General features: G+C 44.2%; 1 protein-coding gene across 1 annotated transcript in view; it reads right to left on the bottom strand.

The window, feature by feature from the left end:
* Positions 1-2,669: 2,669 nt before the first annotated feature.
* slc30a5 (solute carrier family 30 member 5) overlaps positions 2,670-21,535 on the bottom strand; it is a 19,286-nt gene continuing 420 nt past the window's right edge. Inside the window, exons 2-26 of the mRNA XM_063209692.1 lie at positions 21,362-21,484; positions 21,079-21,145; positions 20,900-20,985; positions 20,701-20,788; positions 20,458-20,545; positions 20,021-20,097; positions 19,650-19,820; positions 16,581-16,875; positions 15,424-15,632; positions 12,620-12,777; positions 11,734-11,863; positions 10,839-11,052; positions 10,179-10,405; positions 8,387-8,515; positions 7,600-7,766; positions 6,883-6,892; positions 6,177-6,323; positions 5,778-5,912; positions 5,541-5,672; positions 4,899-5,084; positions 4,601-4,759; positions 4,049-4,285; positions 3,643-3,783; positions 3,195-3,305; positions 2,670-2,914 (exon numbers count right to left, since the gene is read on the bottom strand). Of these exons, the coding sequence (XP_063065762.1) occupies positions 2,813-2,914; positions 3,195-3,305; positions 3,643-3,783; positions 4,049-4,285; positions 4,601-4,759; positions 4,899-5,084; positions 5,541-5,672; positions 5,778-5,912; positions 6,177-6,323; positions 6,883-6,892; positions 7,600-7,766; positions 8,387-8,515; positions 10,179-10,405; positions 10,839-11,052; positions 11,734-11,863; positions 12,620-12,777; positions 15,424-15,632; positions 16,581-16,875; positions 19,650-19,820; positions 20,021-20,097; positions 20,458-20,545; positions 20,701-20,788; positions 20,900-20,985; positions 21,079-21,145; positions 21,362-21,484 (3,589 nt within the window). The 3' untranslated portion in view covers positions 2,670-2,812. The remainder of the gene's footprint in view (positions 2,915-3,194; positions 3,306-3,642; positions 3,784-4,048; positions 4,286-4,600; positions 4,760-4,898; positions 5,085-5,540; positions 5,673-5,777; positions 5,913-6,176; positions 6,324-6,882; positions 6,893-7,599; positions 7,767-8,386; positions 8,516-10,178; positions 10,406-10,838; positions 11,053-11,733; positions 11,864-12,619; positions 12,778-15,423; positions 15,633-16,580; positions 16,876-19,649; positions 19,821-20,020; positions 20,098-20,457; positions 20,546-20,700; positions 20,789-20,899; positions 20,986-21,078; positions 21,146-21,361; positions 21,485-21,535) is intronic.

Raw genomic sequence — 21,535 nt, 5'->3', positions numbered from 1 at the left:
CCCTTTTGAAAGCTTAGATGCCCAGAAGCAAATGTTCAAAATATCAACTTGCTCTAACTTGGTCAGAGAAGTATTGCTGCCAAATGGTTGAGGACATTAAGAGCTATGGACGACATGTACATTTACAATTAGTTTTTTCTTTAAATTTAATTACGTTTGTTTTAAAGGTGGTACACACGATAAGCTTAAATCATCCTTGATATTGCAGGCACCAAAGGACAAGATTAACCCGTAAAACAGATTTCCAAAAAAACTCAAAAACTAGATATGCTCTGATTAGAAAGACAAAAATGGCAGTCAAACATGCCAATGTAAAATTAAATGACTGGGTACAACCAGTTGTTACAGCTGAGTCGCACAGCATTTTATACCTGCCAACCTTGAAATTTTTTTTTGAGTAGCAATTTATCGCGGCGCGGCAATTCACGGCGCAACAAATACCTACAAGTGAGAAAATGTGGTCAACGCAGCGCAATACCATGGGCCGCCGGCGGGCCCATCTCTGAGAGGCTACTTTGTTTTGCACACCTTGGGTTGCCAAATGTCAAGGGGGAAAATATGGAACACTTCATTCAGGCAGGGGGAGTAGGGGTCCTCTCCCAGGAAAAAATTGCTTTTCTTAAATGCAATTTCCTGCATTTTAATGCATTTTAGCCTAACATCCCGTGTATCTGGCAATTTCACCAGATTATCTTGCTCTTCACAGTACTTTGAACTACCATACATTATTAAACTTTCATGGAAGATGTTTTTTTGTTTCACACCATGACACCAATAAAATGCTATGGTATAGTGTGCTGGAATTCAGGCCTCTAAATTAACTTTATTGATCACCAGCCAATATGGCTGTTAATCTTACAAGTCAAACATACCACCAGTCTGGCTAGTAAATTATCCTATGTACCAGCCAAACAGAGCATTTGGTCACTTGGGGGGTGTTAAGGAGCTGGAATCGAGTATGAAATTGAAGCATTTGCTTATTATTTTTTTGCTGTAGAAGGTATATGTAGGGAAATGTATAATTTGATTATATAATATAGATGCATTTCAGTGATTTTTATGAACAAAAAGTTGAATTGCAATGATTCTTACATCATTTCCCCCAATATTAATAAATGGTGATGTTGTCACCTACTGTGAAGAAGTATCAGCAGATTGTAGAGAAAAAGATAGACAGGTGGTATCTAGGCTAGGATAATATCAGGTTAATATTATTACCTTGGGGGCTAACATCAAAATCACACTTGCATCCATTCAGTAGCCTACACGTCACGTGGCTCTACCATTGACAGTAGCCTATTCTATTTACCGGTACTGTCAGTGGGCTCTACTGATGGACGAGGGCTAATGGCCACTTGGAACTTCCACAGTAACTTTTGAGGTGCATGCACGCTTCTTTTTTCCACTTCTCTACATATTGGCCTATCTACCCTCATTTGCCGTCATGAGTTGGCTATTGTTCAGTGTTCTGCACATACATGATGACAGGATAATATATTTTATTGATAGATTGCCATACGTGATTACGGATAGTTCTAGTCGTGGAGTCATGCATATTTTGGTATGACGCACAATACCTGTTACACCTGTTCACAGAATGGGCCACGACTCCAGTATTCCTATGTCTTTATACGGTGTCATGGTAGCGATTAGATTACGGATGTACTCCGAGCACAACCGTTAGAACTATCGCTTTATTTCGCCCAGTTAAAATGATCCGACGCAAAGGGAAACCGAATTTAGTTCGCTGCTAATCTGCTAATTTATAGCGCAGTAATAGTCAGCAGTCGATCACATTTTCTCATTCGGAAGTAATCTCGTTTCGGTCCAATATAAAAAAAAGCGCCAACATATTGCCGTCAAATACGGCGAAACATTGGGTGAACCATTATGTTCAGGACGACAGACCTCGAGCTTTATTTATTTTCATAAGTTTACGGATTTAGCAACTGGACGCAATTCACTATTCCCATTGAGGCTACCTTTCTCAAAGCCCATTTACCTTTGAAACGGTGATTTTGACGGTGCTCACTTGTAAACTACAGCGACAGCACCAAGATGGATAATATATGATGACAGGAGGAGGACACTTGTGTCAGAGATTATAGGAGTAGTCTATCTGCTTGTGTGTCTTCGAAGCAAACTTTCTATCTGCAGCTGATACCTCGACTCGAGCGGAGCGACAACAAATGAAGACCCCCTAAACCAGCGCTCTGATTGGTCAATATTTCCCCCCCACACGTTGCTGGCCAATGGAAAGGCCAGCGCCAGAGTTGCAAGCAGAGCCATATCTACGGCTCTGGCTGGTTGCAAGTCTACAGAGAAATAATATATAAGGGCCCGTGAAAACACCTTGCTATTGGTTTTCCCCGTATTTTGAAGTGACAGCGCCGTAGTTTGATGTCAAAATCCGTATCTGCTACACAAAATGCGTAATGGTCGGCAGGTATGCATTTTATAGATCAAATGTTGAGAACCGTCCTAGTCGTTTAAATGCTAGCAATGTTTTTGCATGCCATGCAAAAATGTGCAATGTACACACATCTGCACATGGCCAAACCAGTTTGCAACTGCACAAGCTGATTTGAAGATGACAAAATCTTAAGTCGTTAAAGACAAATCGAACCAGTTGAGCTCAGTACAGTCAAAGACACAGGCAGATAAAGGGATAAAAAGGATTTAAAAACTTTATTAAAAACAAGGGCACAAGATAAAAATCATTCAAAGTTGCATAATGAAGGGTCAGAAAAAAGAAAGAAAAGCTGAACCATATGTACAGTTTGTACAATTTGTACATGAGCTTGCAGCCATCTCATGACACCTCTTTGGCAAGGTTCTTCACCATAGCAGACTTCAAGTGGGAAATGGAGGCAATCCTCATCTGTTTCTGACTCGAGTATTTGTTCTTGACGGCCTGAAAACAGCAAATGGCAGAGTCTGAGCATTGGCTAACTAAAAGTCAACATCTTAAACCCAGCCATTTCAAGGTAGATTATGTAGGCCAGAGTGGGCAATGCAAGCAAAATAGCCATTTCTAAATTTGATCGGATGAGTAAATTAGTTCACGAAACCAAATTGCAAGTTTTGCAGCCAAACGTTCATGAACGTAAATTCAAAATGGCGGACACCAAGTTGTCAATAAAGTAATAGTCACATTTATGGACATTGACATCTCTATTAGGAAGTGCACTTACCAAGTGTTTTGTTAGCCCTTCATTCACCTTCACGACATTTTTTGCGATGAGTTGCATAACCGAGAGCAGTTCCTCCTCAGCGTACCCCATGTAGTGTTGCAGTGTGGGAGTCTGGTGGAAAGTGAACACAGAAGGAATTAGTAGGGAAGGGAGTCATGCAGTTACTCATGTCAAGGCATACATGCAAGAATAAAGGGCTTGGCGCATCCCATTTACAAAGAGTAAAGCTCTGGGAACTTAGCTGACAAACATTTGAGGGGTATACATCAGTTCACCGTGTTTGTAAACACAACGTTGTGAGGGGCCAAGGCACCAACCACGTGAGCAATTTTTTTGACAGACAGCAGTTTCCAACAATCAGAAGTTGAGATGTGCGCAGCTAGTGTCGCGCAGTGAGGGGAAAACAAATGTGTGTGTATACATAGGTTCTACATTTAAGTGCACCTACCCACTCTCCGCAGTCGTAGATCTTCAGTGTGAGGGCAAAGGCAGCACTGGCAACCTGAGAGGGAGGGATGTGCACCATCTGGTAGTCCACCATGGTGAGCTCTACAAGATACTTAGCCATTGTGTGATGCTCTGCAGTGACCTAAGGGGAATTTAAAAACAAAACTTAGTGAAAACTCATTTGAACAGCTCTTGCAGTGCATGACACTTTTATACTCAAGTCTTGATGGGTCAAAAGGAGAAGTTTTAAAATGTAGCCAGCCTAGTGGCAAGCAATTACATGAAATGGTTGAGCCCAGTATTTCACGGCACATTGAAAGCTTTGTAGGGGAAACATAATTTCAAATTCTTTGTATGACCAGTGCATGTAAAGAAACTGACAATAAAGCCGACTTGACAAAATATACCTCTCCGATTTTGGAGGCCCTCCTGAGGAACTGGAGGGGCAGTGGGCGGCCGAAGCTGAAGTTGAGGACCCTCAAGATCTTCATCTCCATATCGCGGATCTGCGCTGTGGTGTAGGCGCGGTCGGTCACGTAGGCAAAGTCAGCAATCTCAGGAGGGTACATTTCCTCGTACTTGGAGGCAATGAACATGGCAGTGACACCAACAAGCTGGAGCTGCTTCTTGGGGACTGGATGGTCCTGTGGAAACGATAGTCAGGCAACACCCATAAGCACTAGGGGTTTCAAAACGGCTGACTAGTTACTGGCTTAGAATCACATTAGTCATTACATTACACTTAGCTGACGCTTTCATTTATTCAAAGCGACTTACAACTATTATTTCTCAGGGTATTGGTTAGTCCCTGGAGCAATGTGGGGTTAAGTGCTTTGCTCAAGGGCGCTTCAGCTATGGATGGAGATGTAGGGAGAGGTCAGAGGGGATTCAAAACGGCAACCACTAATGACCCTATGTATTCTGATCAGCCATTTAAAAACCCCATGGGTTGGACAAACCTGAAGGAATCGGTCGACGATGGCAACGGTCATATACATGGTCTCCTGCAGCAACCGGAACTTGTTCTGAACCTGAACGAGCCAGTCGATCAGGATGGCACGCATGTTTCCGGTGACTTCCCGGCCTTCAAGATAGTTGGGCCTCACTGCCTGGTCAGTCTGAGGAAAGACGGTCACAATTAATTCCCGTTGGAGAAGGTGTCTGCTGAATGTAATTCAATTCAAGCAGAGATAGGCACTCTAGAATTTCACAACTGTTGAGTTACTTTTACAAAGGTAAAAAACATCCAACACCTACCTCCAGCTGTCTCAGGTACTTGTAAATGTCCTTCACATACTCGCTGCACAGCATAGGGTTGTCGTAGTCATCTGCATCCACATCCCTAATGTCCTCGATCAGGGCATCTGAGAATGCCTGGCAAAGGTCATCAGGTGCACAGCCTGAAGTCTCCATTGGGACAGGGGAGGTAGGAGGAGACAGGATCTGCAACACAACACGATTGACTATTTAACCATCCTACATAAACCTGCTTTAAGTGGAAATGAGCCATTATCCAACTGAGCGACAGCCAAAATGAATGAATGTTTAAAGCCAGAAGACAGCTGGCTAGATCCCCTACTAGGCTTCTTATAATTTGGGCATGCCTCAAAAGCTCGTGTACTACTGCTCCCTACCACCAGGGCACTCTCGCCACCTTAGCCAAATAGATTTGAAACAGTATATCCGGTGTAGACATTAGACAACACAAGGCTATTCAGCAAAGCCCTTTAAAACTACAATAATTAAGCAGACGAAAGCTGCAACCTCGTACAGTCACTGGCACCGAGAACAAAACATCCCAAACGCAGCAGCCACTCATTTTAATATACATAGGCCTAGACGCAAGTACGCTGGTTGCTTACTCGCCAATTCATTCACGTTAGCGATTGATTGACTTACCTTAACTTCTGCTTCAACTTTCGGTGCCATTTGTGGTGCGGCCTTGAGGGGCTTTTCTGGTACCTTCTCCTGGGGTGCCTGCTCCAGCTTAGGCTTGATCTCAGCGACCTTTGTAGGTTCAACCTTGCCACCCTGAAAAAAAAACATCGAGCATCCACCATTAACTCAAGCGAACACTCGCAGAATACAGAATTCTGGAACAAGGAAAAATACTTCAACTTAAGAACGTTCAATTACCTTCTTCAGAAGGGGCCGCACACCGCCGACATTACCAATTTCTCCAAGGGCAGCCCTCGGCCTCAGCCCAGGCTTGCTGACGACTGCGGCCTTGGCAGTTACCACATTCACATTTTCGCCAGCCAGACGAGTGCTCTAAAGAAAAGAGCACAAACGGTGTTAAAATTATCCCACCAATATACTTCATTCAGAAACCCCCCTCACCCACAAAGAACACAATGTGAAATTCAGGCTACCTCAAGGTGCATGTTGACAGAGCATTGATAGCATAGAAAATCAACCACCAAATTAAATTCGTACGTACTAAACAAAATCCTGGAAGGTTTCCTTGTCAAGGTAATGCAAAACTGCTAACAATAATTTAGATCACCAAATAAAACAGATGCAAAGGAAACTTACCCTTGTAACACGGAGAGCCATTTCTGTGGGTATTCTCTGTTCGACTGAAACAACACACTTGATTGAGTTGCAATGCAAACGCACCGTACCACACTTCCTATCCAATGGGTTTAAAAAGTCGCTCGCTCGCTCATGATTCGCCGCATTCTAAACGATTCAGCGACCTGATTGGTCGAACAACAGCTGATTGGAATGCGTTCCTACGACGACTGATGACCATGTGACTGTAGGCAAATGAGGCACAGCTGTGTATGGTTCAAACCAAATGTGACCAATAATTTAATTATGGACTCTTTTACGTCGTATATTATTATTAATAATTATAATAATTAAAAAATACACATTTCACACGAAAGAGGGTAATATTCAGTCGCATAGGTTGGTAACACCCATTAATAAATGATATTCTACTCTACTAACACCCAATGAATGGAATATCTTTTTAGTTGAACAATTTGCCCCATTAGATTTATTTATGAAACATGGCATTCAACACACATTGCAAAGATAATGCAAAAGGTATCTGTCGTGACATTGCTTTGCACGAAATCGTTTGAAGAGTGTTTGTGTGTGTATCTTTGCAAGTCATCTTGGCTGGCTCATGCTCATCTGTTAGTGGGTCAGTTGCAAGTGCAACTAATGCATCTAAAAATTTAGTGGAGAGAGATGTATGACTATTTAAAACTAACAGCATGCTATGTCTCACCAACTTGTCCCTTTTCAAAAAGATGTCTAAATTACGTCTCGTTATCCAATATTTTGAAATGACAATAATGGGAAAGCAAGATGCATTCATATGTGACTCATTGTTCAATTTGGCACCTATTGGCAAAACTGACTTATGGGGCAGGGCAGGTTGTGCAAACATATCACTTCTCAATGGTCACAGTCATATGAATAAAGTGTCATTGTCATTGTGATAAATGGCACACAATAAAGTTGCATTTATGCCTCAAACGTGTAAGGAGGCAGTGTAACTAGGTCCCGAAAGGCATTGTTGTGGGGGGACAGTAAGCAAGATGTCTCAGTCATGGAGGGTGGTGTTGGGATTCAAATTTGCAGTCTCTGACTACAACGAACAACTCCATTATCACCAGGGTAACAACATGCAACAACACCTTTCCATCATTACGCTTTGTGGGCAGGTTGGTTGTGTGAACAGGTAGCATTTGCTAGCGCCCAATTGCTGCAGGCTTTGCATGTGCACAATTTTTATTTCATGAAAACATCACAAGTAGCCTAACAGTTCTGTGAAACTACTCAATGTAGATAATGCCATCACTTTATTCAAAACTATGTGGCGTTCCTACATTCATCGGCACTGAGCCTCTGACTGAGTACAATCCATTGCTCCAGTAACACCAGGTACAAACCATTTCCCATAAACAATTTTTTTATTGATTAATAAAAACATTTAATTTACATGATACATGTTCCATCTTTATAGTATTTCATGGACTCCATCTGTTGCGTCATGGCCAGGACCTCGTGGAAGCCGGTGCTGAGTCCGGACATGTGCTGAAAGTAGGCTTCCTTCTCCACCTGCACCGATAGGTTATTCACACCGGCATCCTTCAGGATCGCAGTCACCTGACAAGTGCAAACAATGAGGGAGAGAAAGTCAGAAAATCACACAAGGATTCCTAACACAGTCATTGTCATGCAAGTAAACGGCACACTCAGTGGACAAGATCGATATTGTAAATTACTAAATAACCAATGCCAAATAATATATGATTTCATATTCCAGTAGAACAGAATATTTGCTCAATTAACTGAAAGGGGGGGGGGGGGGTCTCATGGGAGAGAAATTATGTGTGTGACGGACTCCTGTGTTCTATGGGGGAAGTATCGTGGGAGATGCCTGAGGGAAACCGCAAGAGTATGAAGCACATAGGTGTTCATATTTCTCTGTCTCCTCTCATTCTTCAGCCTTGTGTGTGTGTGTGTGTGTGTGTGTGTGTGTGTGTGTGTGTGTGTGTGTGTGTGTGTGTGTGTGTGTGTGTTTGTGTACATAACTGTGAGTAAGCCCATCCCATCATTTCCCGATGACCGGTGCAGAAGATAAGATAAGGTGTGTGTGTGTATGTGTGCGTGTGTGAGTCTAATGTTCAGGGTTATGAGCGTCTGCATAGTCGATCCAGGAGCGAGCAAAGTTAGGTTGGTGGGGGTGAGAGTGTGTGTGTGTGTATGTGTTTTAGTGATCCCACCTGTTGGATGATCCTCTGCTCCACCACATCGGACATCAGCTGCAGGTGTATGGTTCCTGCGATGACATTAGCAGAGTGCCTCCAGAAGTGGGGGTCTCGGAAGGACAGCACTCCTTCAATTTTCTGAATCTGAAAAACAAGAAAACAGTTTAACATTTTAGTGAAAAGAATTCAGAGGTTCTCCTCGTGTGTGTTGATTCTTTTCCCACAGGGAATTGCCAATTAGTGTTCGTCTCTAGCGATTTCAAACTACACGATCAAGATGACAATGACATCTAGTCTTACATAACATTACATTACACTTAGCTGACCCTTTTATCCAAAGCGACTAAGAGATATTTTAACTACAGGCTATTGGTTACAGTCCCTGGAGCAGTGTGGGTTTAGGTGCCTTGCTCAAGGGCACCTCAGCCATGGAGTGAGAAAGGGAGTGGAAGGATGGGAATCGAACCTGCAACCCCCTCTGATCTAAAGCCCATCTCCTTAACCACTTCAGTAGGCCACGGCTGGCCTGTAGGGTTCTACATCTATGGGCAGGATAGGCCTAAAACTGCTAGCATGGAGGTAAAATTTGCACTGCCATACTCAGAGAACGGCTGAAAGTACAGGAGAAAGGTAAAACTCAATTATTTAACTCAAGGGGATGTGTAATATGAGCTTATTTCCAAAAATGGGACAGTATCACTTTAACCACTGGAGGGCCCTGAACGGTATGGCCAGTGTATGGAACTCCAATACTCATAAACAGCCATCCGGGTACTTTGCTGGTGCTTTACGCCCCTTTATGGGTGAAAACAAACCGAATGTCTCATCAACTTACATGCTACATCGGCTTGCCTAAATGAACACAGTCCATGCTTCAACCACGGCTGTTTGGCTCTATTATTTGAACAGCCGGCAACACAACACGTTTTCGGCACGTTGTGCGTGAACAACGCTAGCCTACAGGTCCGTATCTTTCGTTTATTAAACCCCATCATCACCAATTGACTTGCATAGTTTGTTTTCCACCACAAATGGGCGTAACGCACATGGAAAACGTCACGCCGTTCATGAGTATCTCCTCAGCTTCTTCTACGCAACAGTAGAGTCCGTCCTCCGCTATGGCAGTGAATGCTGGACCTAGGCATGCAAACAGGTCAGGGGTGAAAAAGGTGACAAGAGTGCGGCGGCGCGGCGTAGTGCAGTGCACGCGCGTGTGTAGGCAGATGCATGTGTGTGGTGCGCAGTGGATGGTCTTGTCAGTCTCCACAGTCTCAAACTAGGGGACCCCCTAAAATTTTCTCCTTGGATCTGCACGATTCACATAATGATTTCAAAACGGTGAATTTCGCCGAAAGGTGGCAAGTCTGCATGCCTGGCTGGACCCTGAAACCAACCCTAGAGAAGTCCCTTGATGGCTGCTACACCAGGATGCTGCGTGCAGTGCTTAACATCAGTAAGAGTGCACATGTAACCAACGAAATCCTATACAAGGGAATACCAAGGGTGAGCGAGAAGATAGCTGTAAGGAGAATGAGACTTGCAGGACATTGCCAAAGGCACCCAGAACTGCCAGCCAGCAAACTGGTGCTATGGGAACCATCACATGGGTGCCGGTTAAGAGGACGTCCCACACTAACATTTGTGGACATACACAGGAAGAAAAAATTTATGGAGATGTATGGAGAATCGGGATGACTGGAAGCAACGATGGAAGGCTCGTCTGAGGACGACCTAGAGAGAGAGAGACTAGGCCACGGCTGGCCCTGTACTGTTCTACATCTGTGGGCAGGGTAGGCCCCAAACTCACCTTCTCGAGCGCCATGTTGAGCTCCTTCTCGTGCTCGGGGGGCGTGCGGAGCAGCAGCACCTCGCAGGCGTCCTTGATCAGCGGGATGACGCTGAGGAAGATGAGGGTGGCGATGAAGAGCGAGCAGATGGGGTCGGCGATCAGCCAGCCGAACTGCCGGATCAGCACGGTGGAGATGATCACCCCTACGCTGCCCAGGGTGTCCGCCAGCACGTGCAGGAACACGCCTAGATAGGAGACACACATGTATGTATGAACACACACACACATGGACACACACACACACATGCACACGCATATACACACACAGACATGCAGACAAACACACGGATACACACACGCGCGCCACGCACACAAACAGTGGGTGAGTTGTTGAAAACTACAACCGAATCTTGAATGAATGAATGAATGAATGAATGAATGAATGAAACCTTTATTGCTCCAAAGGGAATTTGTCTTGTCTTCCCAGCCATACTGATTAAATGTCAGTACAGACGCTCCTAAAGTTTGTACGGTTTTGTAGATGGGGGGTTTCTAGTGGGAACAGTAGCCCCAACTGAAATGAACTAGACACCATGATGTGAGGGTGACCAATATGAATTTCCTGTCAGTATAATTTAGGCCACATTCTCTTCCAGAGACAAAAAAAAAGTGCTGTACCTCTCATGTTGGCGTTCATGCCTCCTCCGTGCGAATGGCCGTGGCTGCCGTGCGAATGTCCATGCCCGCCGCCGTGACTGTGGCCGTGCTCGCCGTGGCCGTGTGAGTGGCCGTGGTCCGATGAGCAGCCGCCTTTGGCTGCTCCGTGGGAGTGGGCGTGGCTGAAGGCACAGATGCCAACCAGGTTGACCAGGAGACCGCCCACCGACACCGGCTGCAGAGGCAGAGAGACAACACAAGTCAGAATAACAATAATAATAATACCTTCGCTTTATATACTGTAGCACCTTTCAAAATTATATAATATCAGTGTAAGTGTGTGTAGGTATGATCTTGTGGACACTAGAAGTCAAAGGCCTGCAAAAAGAGATGGGCTTTAAGGTGTATAACACTCTCACTGGCTGAAGCAGAGACAACACTCACACAATTAGGACAAAAAGAAAAACACTAACTAACACCGGCTGGATAGACAGGAAAATATTTAGGAATTTTACGAAAATACCATCAACACTATAGAACCTGAAACATCCACACTGATCAGCTCAGTAACTTAACACTATCAGAAACACTGCCCAGATCATATGGGTATATACAAGTGTATGATCTCTACATTGTGTGAAAGTAATGATCTGCGGTCTTCATGTTCAATACTGAAATGTTGCAACAAACTACCGGTATGCAGCAGAGGTTCAAGCACAATGAACATTATCTTAACATCAGTTAAGTAACGAATGGCCTATGTCTGAGGGTAAAGAGGCAAAACAGATACCAACAACTTAATTAAACACAGCATAAAATAGGCCCACGTCAGTGTCAATGACTGCATATTGAACGTTAGCGTGTTAGTTTTGAATAAGCGTCTGTTAGTGTTGATGAGTGGCAAGCGCATGGTCACCGTTAGCATGTCAGTGTTGATGTTGGGAGGGTCCAGGAGCCTGGTCACGGACTCCACGAAGACGAAGAAGGCGATGACCATGAGGAAGAGGCCGTTGATGAAGCCCGACAGGATCTCAACACGCCCATACCTGGAACAACCACACACAGCAAGACATTAATAATTAGTAGCCTTACCAGATTTTTTGAAAAAAGGTTCGCACACTCCTTTGGATTTTTTCTTCTTTAAGTTATTTTTTCTTCTTTTTATTCATTCATTCATTGGCAATGACGTTTCGACCTCTCGGTCTTCCTCAGAAAAAAATCCAAAGGAGTGTGCGAACCTTTTTTTAAAAAAATACGTAATCTTTTTGTTCAGCACCAGGGATTGTGCACAAGTAACTCTCTACAAGTAGCCTTATCAGACCAACACACACACACACACACACACACACACACACACACACACACACACACACACACACACACACACACACACACACACACACACACACACACACACACACACACACACACACACACACAAGTCATCATCAATCATCAATGGCACCTCATAGAAGATCATCCTAAAATCACTTTAGTAGTATGCAATAAATTCAAGTGTCAAGTGAGATTAGGCCCACATGCTGAAAAAGACAAAGGTCAAGCATAAGGAGTTTTTGGGGGTTTGGGGGCACAGAGATCACTGATGAAGGCAGAGCCCTGAAACATCTGCTCTGCTCTGATCTCAAAAAAAACCTTGTGCTTCTGCCCCTGTACTTCTTCCAGTGTGTGAGTCTTATCATACAATCTAATAAAAGGCACATAACCCCAGAGGCTAAAGCAACTGCTACTGTGTGTAGTACGTTATAACGTCCATAAAAGCCCCGCGTTTGTCCCTCACTGACCCGAAGGAGAATATCCTGGTGGCCTTCCAGCGCGTCATGAGGGCGGCAAAGAGGCCGAGCACCAGGGCAGAGCAGTCGAACAGCATGTGGAAACCGTCGGAGATCAGCCCCAGGCTGTTGGTCCACACCCCGTAGAAGAGCTCCACAAAGGTGAACGCCTGAGGGGAGACAGGAGGAAAGTCAGGGATACTATATTAAAGCAACACCATACAACAGCTCCACCATGCACTGTTACTTCTGTGTTGGTCCACACACCGTAGACACAAAGGTGAAGGCCTGAGGCGAGACAGGAGAGCCGTGAAATGAAGGGAGACAGGAGACTAACAGATATTAACTCAACACCGCAGAACATCTGCACAAAGGTGAATGCCTGAGGAAGAGAAGGGAGTCTGCGAGGTTAAAGCAACTGTTACTCTGTTCGATCCACACCCCCTACAGCAGCTCCACAAAGGTGAACGCCTGATGGGAGAAGGAGGAACGTCAGGGATATTAAAGCAGCACCATACAAGAGCTGAAAAAGGTGAACGCCTGAGGAAGAGAAGGGGGAAAGTCAGGGATCTTAAAGCAACACCATACAACCAGGGGTGTCGTACAGGGGGGTTAAGTGTGACTGAGTCACCAGGGCCCCATGTACTGTATATATGGTGCCCACACACAGTTCGATTTATGTAGATATATGGCTTATGGGGAACATTGGAGCTGATTGTACATAGGGCCCACAATATGCTGCCACGTCCCTGCATACAACAGCGCCACATGCATGCACTGTTAAGGTCAGATTAGACTTCTGCAACTGCGCTCGTCAAAACTCGCGTGGGACTGGCCACGAACCAACACTGTATTCATGCGTCTGCGAGTTCTGCGAGGTCCGAGGTCTCGTCGCGAGCCACATTTGAAATTGCGCGATTAGACTACTTTCACATTGTAAGCACTGCGGTCATTATGAAGCAATGTTTAGCTAGGTATTTTCACACAAATTGCAAAGGCAATGCACTGGTATCATTATTTGACATACCCAGTCTGTTTTCACGAGCAGAAAATGCAAGCATGTAAAGACAGTTGATTCTGCCGATGTGTGTTTACATTCGGTGGAGAAACGGTAGTAAAACCGCGGGCATTGTGCCACGAGTGTTCAACTGATGCATTGTTTGTTACTTAGCTTGTAGCTTCGTGTATTAACACACATTTACACACAAGGCATTAATAAAGTTTTTAACAGAATACAGCTCTGCTCTCGCAAACTGGCATCGCAAACTGGCATTGCACTGCCACAAGAACAGAACAAGGAAGTAGCGAGACGACCAATCATAGCGCCCTTTTGTCTGCGTACTCCGCGTCCGTCCGACGGATAGTTAGAATTTTTTCGAGGCGCTCGACGACGGGCGCAGAGCCTCTGAGAGGGGGGCGTGGACTCACATAGACAGAAAACGGACCGACGCAGATTCTATGCGTCCGAAGCATAAATCTAGCTTTACACCTGTGTTGGTCCACGCCCCCTACAGCAGCTCCACAAAGGTGAAGGCCTGAGGGGAGACAGGAGAGCCGTGAAGTGACTGCAACACTCATGAAGAGTGACATGAGAGTAACGGATGTTAACTCAACACCGTTGATCATACAGACTTGCTGGCAAATCCCACACAATGAGATGTCTCAAATGCTTTGTCTTTTCTTTACCTTCTCTGATATTTGTGTGTCAATATGGCATTAGGTAAATAACATGCGATGACAATTATTAGTTTTAACTTAACTTTTTTTCATTATTATTATTATTGCTTTGTTTTTAAAAAAAATAAAATAATTCCTGACCAAATGGGTCATGTGATTTGTATCTAAGGTTGGGGTGGGGTGGGTGGGTGTTGATCACTGACTTTGTAATGCTCCTAGCTTGGGGTTTTGTTCACAAATAAAATAAAAAAAAACAGTGAATCACAAAAAAACACTGCTGATCATCTGCACAAGGGTGAATGCCTGAGGAAGAGAAGGGAGTCGGCGAGGTTAAAGTAACTGTTAGTCTGTGCTGGTCCACACCCAATAGAAGAGCTCCACAAAGGTGAATGCCTGAGGGGAGACAGATGACAGGGGATATCAAAACAACAGGTTAGAACAGCTATGCTGCCCATTCCTGAATTTGATCTTTTCATGAATACTTACAAAGTAACAAACTGATATTTGCTGACAAAAAGTACAGGTAGTCTTGTAGCTAAAGATGGCTGTTAATGGAAATTCGAAATCTAAGAAAAGAAGATCTACCTTCTTATGTATGAAAAGAGTAACATTCCCAGTCATAAAGAATACTTGGAAATTGATGGTTGGGGAAAATACTCGTGAAAAAGATTTGCAGATGGGCAGCCTGAAGAACATTTGTGAATGGGCAGCATAAACTCTGGAACTGAACTACTAAAAAAATACATACTCTATACCCTTAAAGGGTAACTTCAGCCAATTTCAACATGCAGTTGTAAGGCTCACACTTCCCTGGATTTGTCGGCACCTGAGTTTTTTTTTTTTTTCAGCCTTTTCCAAGATCCTGGTCATTCTAATGGGGGCATTTTTATTTATTCCCAAAAACATCCAAAAGGTTATGCAACATCAGTAGACAACTAGCAAGGCTTATGTTAATTTAAAAAAAAATGTTAACAAACGCTGCCCCCATTAGAATAGTTAATATGTCGGAAAGGGCTGAGCCAAAAAATGCAGCATCACCGGGTACTGACAAGTCAAGGGTAGCGTGAGCAATACAACAGCATATTGAAATTGGCTGAAGTGCTCCTTTCAGGCAGAGGAAGTGATAAGATATTATTCACCAAGTTAAGGCAGAGGAAGTAGAAGATCTGCCTGGAGTCGTACTCCTCCAGGATCTGTTTGAGCGAGTCGGTGATGAAGCGCGGCATGGACTGGGAGGTGTGCTGAAGGGCGTCGCCCATGAAGTTGTAGAGCGGCGTGCCCTCGGGCGAGTAGCCCACCAGCGTCCCCCTCTGGCCCTTCTTGGACGGGGACGACAGGATGTTGGCAGCTGCACGCAGGGAGACGGGGAAAGAAGGTGTTGAGCATGATAGCATGCAGGGAGAAGGGGAAGGCAAGTGCTTCAACTTCAACTTGTCAACTTTATTGTCCCCAAAATGGGCAATTAGGTGTACAGCAAGACATAAGCACATACAGTATAGACAGCAACAACATACACCACAGGACAGACATAAATTGTTGAGTAGGATAGCATGCAGGGAGAAGGGGAATGCATTTTACATGACCTTACATTACACTTGGCTGACGCTTTTATCCAAAGCGACTTACAGTTACTTACAGGGTATTGGTTACAGTCCCTGGAGCAGTATATGGGTGCCTTCCTCAAGGGCACTTCAGCTATGGAGTACAGTTCCATTGTCCTAACTCCCGTTCCTGACCTGTCCTGTGCTTGTGGCCTTGCACTTTGCTGACACCCTGACCCTAGCCTGGTTCGCACAGACGGTGCGTGTGTGTAGCTCCGAAGTCTGGTAGCGCTGCCATTAACATGCTCCTCTCGAGTAGAAAATAAACCGAGCATTTATTGCTTAAATATCAACGGCAGCTTGCATTGATGAATCACAGGACAGATTACAGAAAACGTTTTTGGAGGAATTTGTTGGTGGTGAGTTGCAATAAATGCACCATATATTTTCTGACTTGAGAAGAGCATGTTAATGGCAGTGCTACCAGACGGTAGTTTGTGTACACACACGCACTGTTGGTGAGAACCAGGCTACCCTGACCCTGTCTCCGTAGAGAAAACAATCCCTGCTGACAGCCTAACCAATACAGTACAACTTTTGGGAGACTTTTCCGCATTCAACATCCCAATTGAAAATGACAGAATGGCCATTAAATTCCGCTTTTGCGAGACAAGCTAGTGAAGACTGAACTGACACAAGGGAGCCTGTACTCATACGAGGGAGAGGGCTATTGAGTCATTAGTACCAGTACTCACACAAGAGGAAGAAGGCGGCGCTGACCAGCACCCCTCCCGACAACACGTGCTCAGTGCTGCCCTCTGGCGGCGGCGGCGGCTTGCCGATGGCGCGCAGCTGGTCGGTGAACGGGTGCGTCCAGAAGTTGGCGAGCAACAGGCCGCTGAGACAGAGGAAGGCGGAGCCGTAGCGCGCACACCGGGATGCCTCCATCTTGGCCACGCAGATGGACTCCACGTAGAAGTCCAAGATCATCACCGACAACACCACCATGCTGAACGGCAGCATGAGGCCCCACCACGACTCCACCTTGCTCTGTTGGGACACGAGGACAGACAGGAAAAAGTTCAGGAGTACCTGTGTGCACATCCCACCCGATGGGCCAGGTGCAGGACAATGAGAGCAAACCCAAGTGAAAAAGAATTAAGTCTGCGACACTGCTTTGTCTACTGTGAATTATTTAATAGAGCGCAACGTTTCGACCCTCAGGTCTTCATCAGGCAAAGACAGACAGGAGAAAGACAGAAGAATAGAAGAATGAAGGATTAATGACAGCGATGAAAGTGCAGGATTATCACCCACAAACCCAGGTGAGCAGCAGCCCCCAATACCACCACCACACAAGGATGGATAGCTAGCAGAAACAGAAGGAACTAGAAAAGCGATCAGAGAGCGCAACTCCACCGTCTGACGAATAGTAACACACACACACCAAGAACAAACAAACCAACGAACAGACGAACAGAACACAACAATCTCAGATGATCACATAACCTCCTTGGCGGAGGTTAAGATGGACAGAAAGATAGATAGATAGGAAAACCAGAAAGAAGGATTCACATACATGCAGAAGTATAAATAGACAGAGGGATAACTGTAGGACGATAGTCGGAAAACGTGGGTAAATCTCAGCTGTGGCAAGTAATAAATTCACGCTTACTAGCCACAGTCGGGAAGCTTATTTTGGGTATTACATACTGTATGTCATCATAGTAGTCTACAGTCTGGTGTTTGCGTAAAAGGCCTGAATGGCTAGCGACTGTGGAAAACCTCCAGTGCCAGTCACAGTGGCTAAAAAGTGAATGTGAATCCCTGTTCACTACACAATAACAACAATGGTCTAAATCAGTCGTTCTCAACCTTTTTTGAATAAATGGCCCCTTGACCTCATCATAACCTTCCCAATGACCGGTTGACTGCGTCATAAGCCTGCCAATGCCTCTCTTTGTATTAAAAAATACAATAGACTAGGGTCATCCCACGCCAAATCAACAAGTGCCCGCACACTTAGGTCTCAAAAAATTCTGAAAATATTACCAAGTGTACCCATGGTACTTAAGAGAAACACTGTAAATTTATTTGAATGTAAGATGTATACTCTCCGTGTTACAGCCAATTTTACTGGGGGAGGGGGGTGTCCATTTTGTTCACACTCTTTTTTTTAGTCAAAGTTCACAGGCCCGTAGCTCAATAACTAAACCATGTAGGATGCTCAAATTTGGCATGCTGGTACATAGATAGGAATAGTTTGTTGCTAAACTGTCAGTTTTGGTCTGTATGATCCGGCATCGTCATAGCATTCCCTCAAAGATGATACAAATTTTACTGGAGTTTTTGGCTGTGCTCTGTTTAGGCCTTCAGAAGACATATTTGTGCCCAACATGGCCTCTTGATTTTTTCCCCTTGTAGAGACAAGTAGGAGCACTCTCATAAAAAGCTATAAATAGAAAGGAAACCCCATCAGTGTTTGAAAAGAAGACCTCACAAGTCTAACAAATCATTTTGGGTGTCATTTTCAGAGCTCCAGAACCCCTTGTGGGATTGTCCACAGATTTTTATTTTATTTTTTTCTTCATTCTCCACGAATTCTTCTTTTTAAAAATGCCAATGAGAATTGTCTTATGTGATGTTTTCTTTTTTAATTTCCAACCTGAAAATGGGCAACATGCACATTGAGAGCAATATGTTTTCTATGCGTTTCTTCCGCTGCCATCTGCTGGTCAAAAAAAGTAACAACATGACTCTTTGTCCCTGACCTACTGTCTCTTTTGGTGTGCGAACCTGCTCCCACATTGAACGCTCCTGAAATCATTGAAATTGAAAGGGATACCTGCACCCCTGCACAAGGACTCTCGGGTGATCATGTCTGGGCAAAATTTGCATTTGATTATTTAGTCTTTACATTAAATGTTATAGAAATCATGTTGCTCTCTTTTTGCATTTTGCCCATGTTCAGGGTGGAAATTAAAAACGAAAACATCACATAAGACAAGTCTCATTGGCATTTTTAAAAAGAAGACTTCGTGGAGAATGAAGAAAAAAATAAAATAAAAATCTGTGGACAATCCCACAAGGTGTTCTGGTGCTCTGAAAATGACACCCAAAATGATTTGTCAGACTTGCGAGGTCTTCTGGTCAAACACTGATGGGGTTTCCTTTCTATTTATAGATTTTTATGGGAGTGTTTCTACTTGTATCTACAAGGGGAAAAAATCATGCGGCTATGTTGGGCACAAATATGTCTTCTGAAGGCCTAAACAGAGCACAGCCAAAAACTCCAGTACAATTTGTATCGTCTTTGAGGGAATGCTATGAAGATGCAGGATCATACAGACCAAAACTGACAGTTTTGCAACAAACTATTTCTATCTATGTACCAGCATGCCAAATTTAAGCTTCCTACATGGTTTAGTTCTTGAGCTACGGGCTTGTGAACTTTGACAAAAAAAAGAGTGTGAACAAAATGGACACCCCCCTCCCCCAGTGAAATTGGCTGTAACATGGAGAGTATACATCTTACATTCAAATAAAGTAACAGTGTTTCTCTTAAGTACCATGGGTACACTCAGTAATATTTTCAGAATTTTTTGAGACCTAAGTGCGCGGGCACTTGTTGATTTGGCGTGGAATGACCCACTAATTCTCCAAAATGGCAACTGAGCACGCCCCCTCTCAGCTGTATCCTTCCCAACATACATCCCCATAAGGGGTCCGTATAGAGCCCCCGTTGAGAAACACTAAATAAACAGTAAGGGGTAAGGGGTACAGTACAAGCCACTGTAAGGGGTAGAATTGGTACAGCACGATACCTCCGTGGTGGCAGCCAGTACTATGACCCAGGGCAGAAGGACGATGGCAGAGACGAGGTTGGAGAGGGCGTAGAGGCGCTTGGCTCCGCCGATCTCCACCGACAGCTTCCTGGAGGCTGTGTTGAAGCCAACCTTCAGGCACAGCGCCACCACCAACAGCACCACTCCCCCCTGCAGGTGTGGAAGAAGCGTCACAGATTAACATACGGTACTACACAGTCACCAAATATCACAAACTATGGTAAATTTGCTCACATAAGAGGAGGCATGGAGGAAGGTAAAGTGGAGGATACGTTTCAGAACAATCCAATCGCATCCACACTAAATCTGACAGACAAACATAGTAGACTGAGGAAAGGCAGGAGACTGACCTTGTGGTCTGCGACTCCAAGGAAAGAGATGCCCGTGTACAGTGCATGCGTCAGAGCACTGTCGTGATGCCCTTCAGCTGAAATTTTATTTAGTTAAGGCCATAACCTTCAGTTCACACAGAGGTAGTTTGACATGCACTAAGACAAAACCCAGAGAACGGAGGAAGTGAAACAGTGTCCTATAATCAATTACTTCAGTCATTGCTTACAAAATTACGCTACTTGTTAGCCTATTGGATATAGGTATTTCCACAGACTGGTAGTCGACTCACTTTTCCCATTCTGCTGTAAAGAAAAAAAGATGAATCAGACATATCATGAAACATTTCCTACACCGCACAGTTTTGACTTGATGTATACAGTAGGTTGTTGTTGCCATTAAGAAAAGGCTTGTAAAATACTCCAGGAGAATTATGACTTTGGGTTTTAAAAGATACGGTGTTCAGCCATCTTCGCCATGAGGTCATCATTATCGAAGAGTAGAAGACAGATCACGGCAATGATGAAGAAGGCAGCACCTCTCGTCTGTAAGAAAATAAAATAAAATCTCCGAATGAGATGATCTCACAGAGGTACTTTCACAGCCATGTCATGATTTATTTGTCACTCACACAGACGTCAAGACCATGACGATGCTGTGATCATGGGTTCCATGTCCATTGGTTCATTTCATTGTTTACCTTTGAAGGTCCACCATCTGAGCTTGTGAAGAGCACAGTTAGAAGAGCAATGACCACCACATCACTGTGTTCAAATAGTAGTAGTGTTCTGTAAACAAGGGAGCAAAAAAGAAGAGAGTTATGGCATCATCTGTATTCCTCTCAGACTATTCTATGAAGAGGTGTAAAACTAAAACACATTTAAACGGTGCTCCCATACCTTAATGGTCCACAGAGTGTTAATCCAAAAAAGCCCAACAGGGAAATAACACAACTGATCACCGAGTGCTTAAATATCTTGATCCACTGAAAAACACAGACGCATACATTTAGGTCAACTCTGTTTTTATAGAGGCATGCTGACATGAAGAAGACATACCGGTAATCGCTTTTACGTACCTGTCTTTTGGTCACCATTTTACCAGATGAGAATGGTTTCTGGAAGAAAACCAAGAGCATTGCACATCTGTGGAGAAGAGCAAGGGGTTACACACTTGACATGGATGATTATGTCCAAGTATCACAGCCCAGTGTTCCAGACAAAACATTTGGATGAAAGCTGAAAAGGCTTCACGTTTCAGAGAAGTACAGATTATGACAGCCGAACGGTCATGGCATGAATGAATGATACTCTTCAGTAAATACATCCATCAAATTGGTGTGCAATTTATGATTTACTCACCCCAATTTAAGTACGAAGAGAAACTGCACTATATGCACCACCTTCAGCAAGTCATACGACTCAAATATCCCCAGGGCCTTCAGCAGCTTCGTAAAACATAATAGTACTATGTACCTTGTAAGGCTGAAAGAAAACACATATCCAATTTAGTACAATATTCTTATTAAATTGATT

The sequence above is a fragment of the Engraulis encrasicolus genome, chromosome 11, assembly GCF_034702125.1.
Source record: "Engraulis encrasicolus isolate BLACKSEA-1 chromosome 11, IST_EnEncr_1.0, whole genome shotgun sequence".
NCBI lineage: Eukaryota > Metazoa > Chordata > Actinopteri > Clupeiformes > Engraulidae > Engraulis > Engraulis encrasicolus.
The sequence above is the reverse complement of the archived record's forward strand: the minus strand, read 5'-3'. Positions and strand labels throughout refer to the sequence as shown.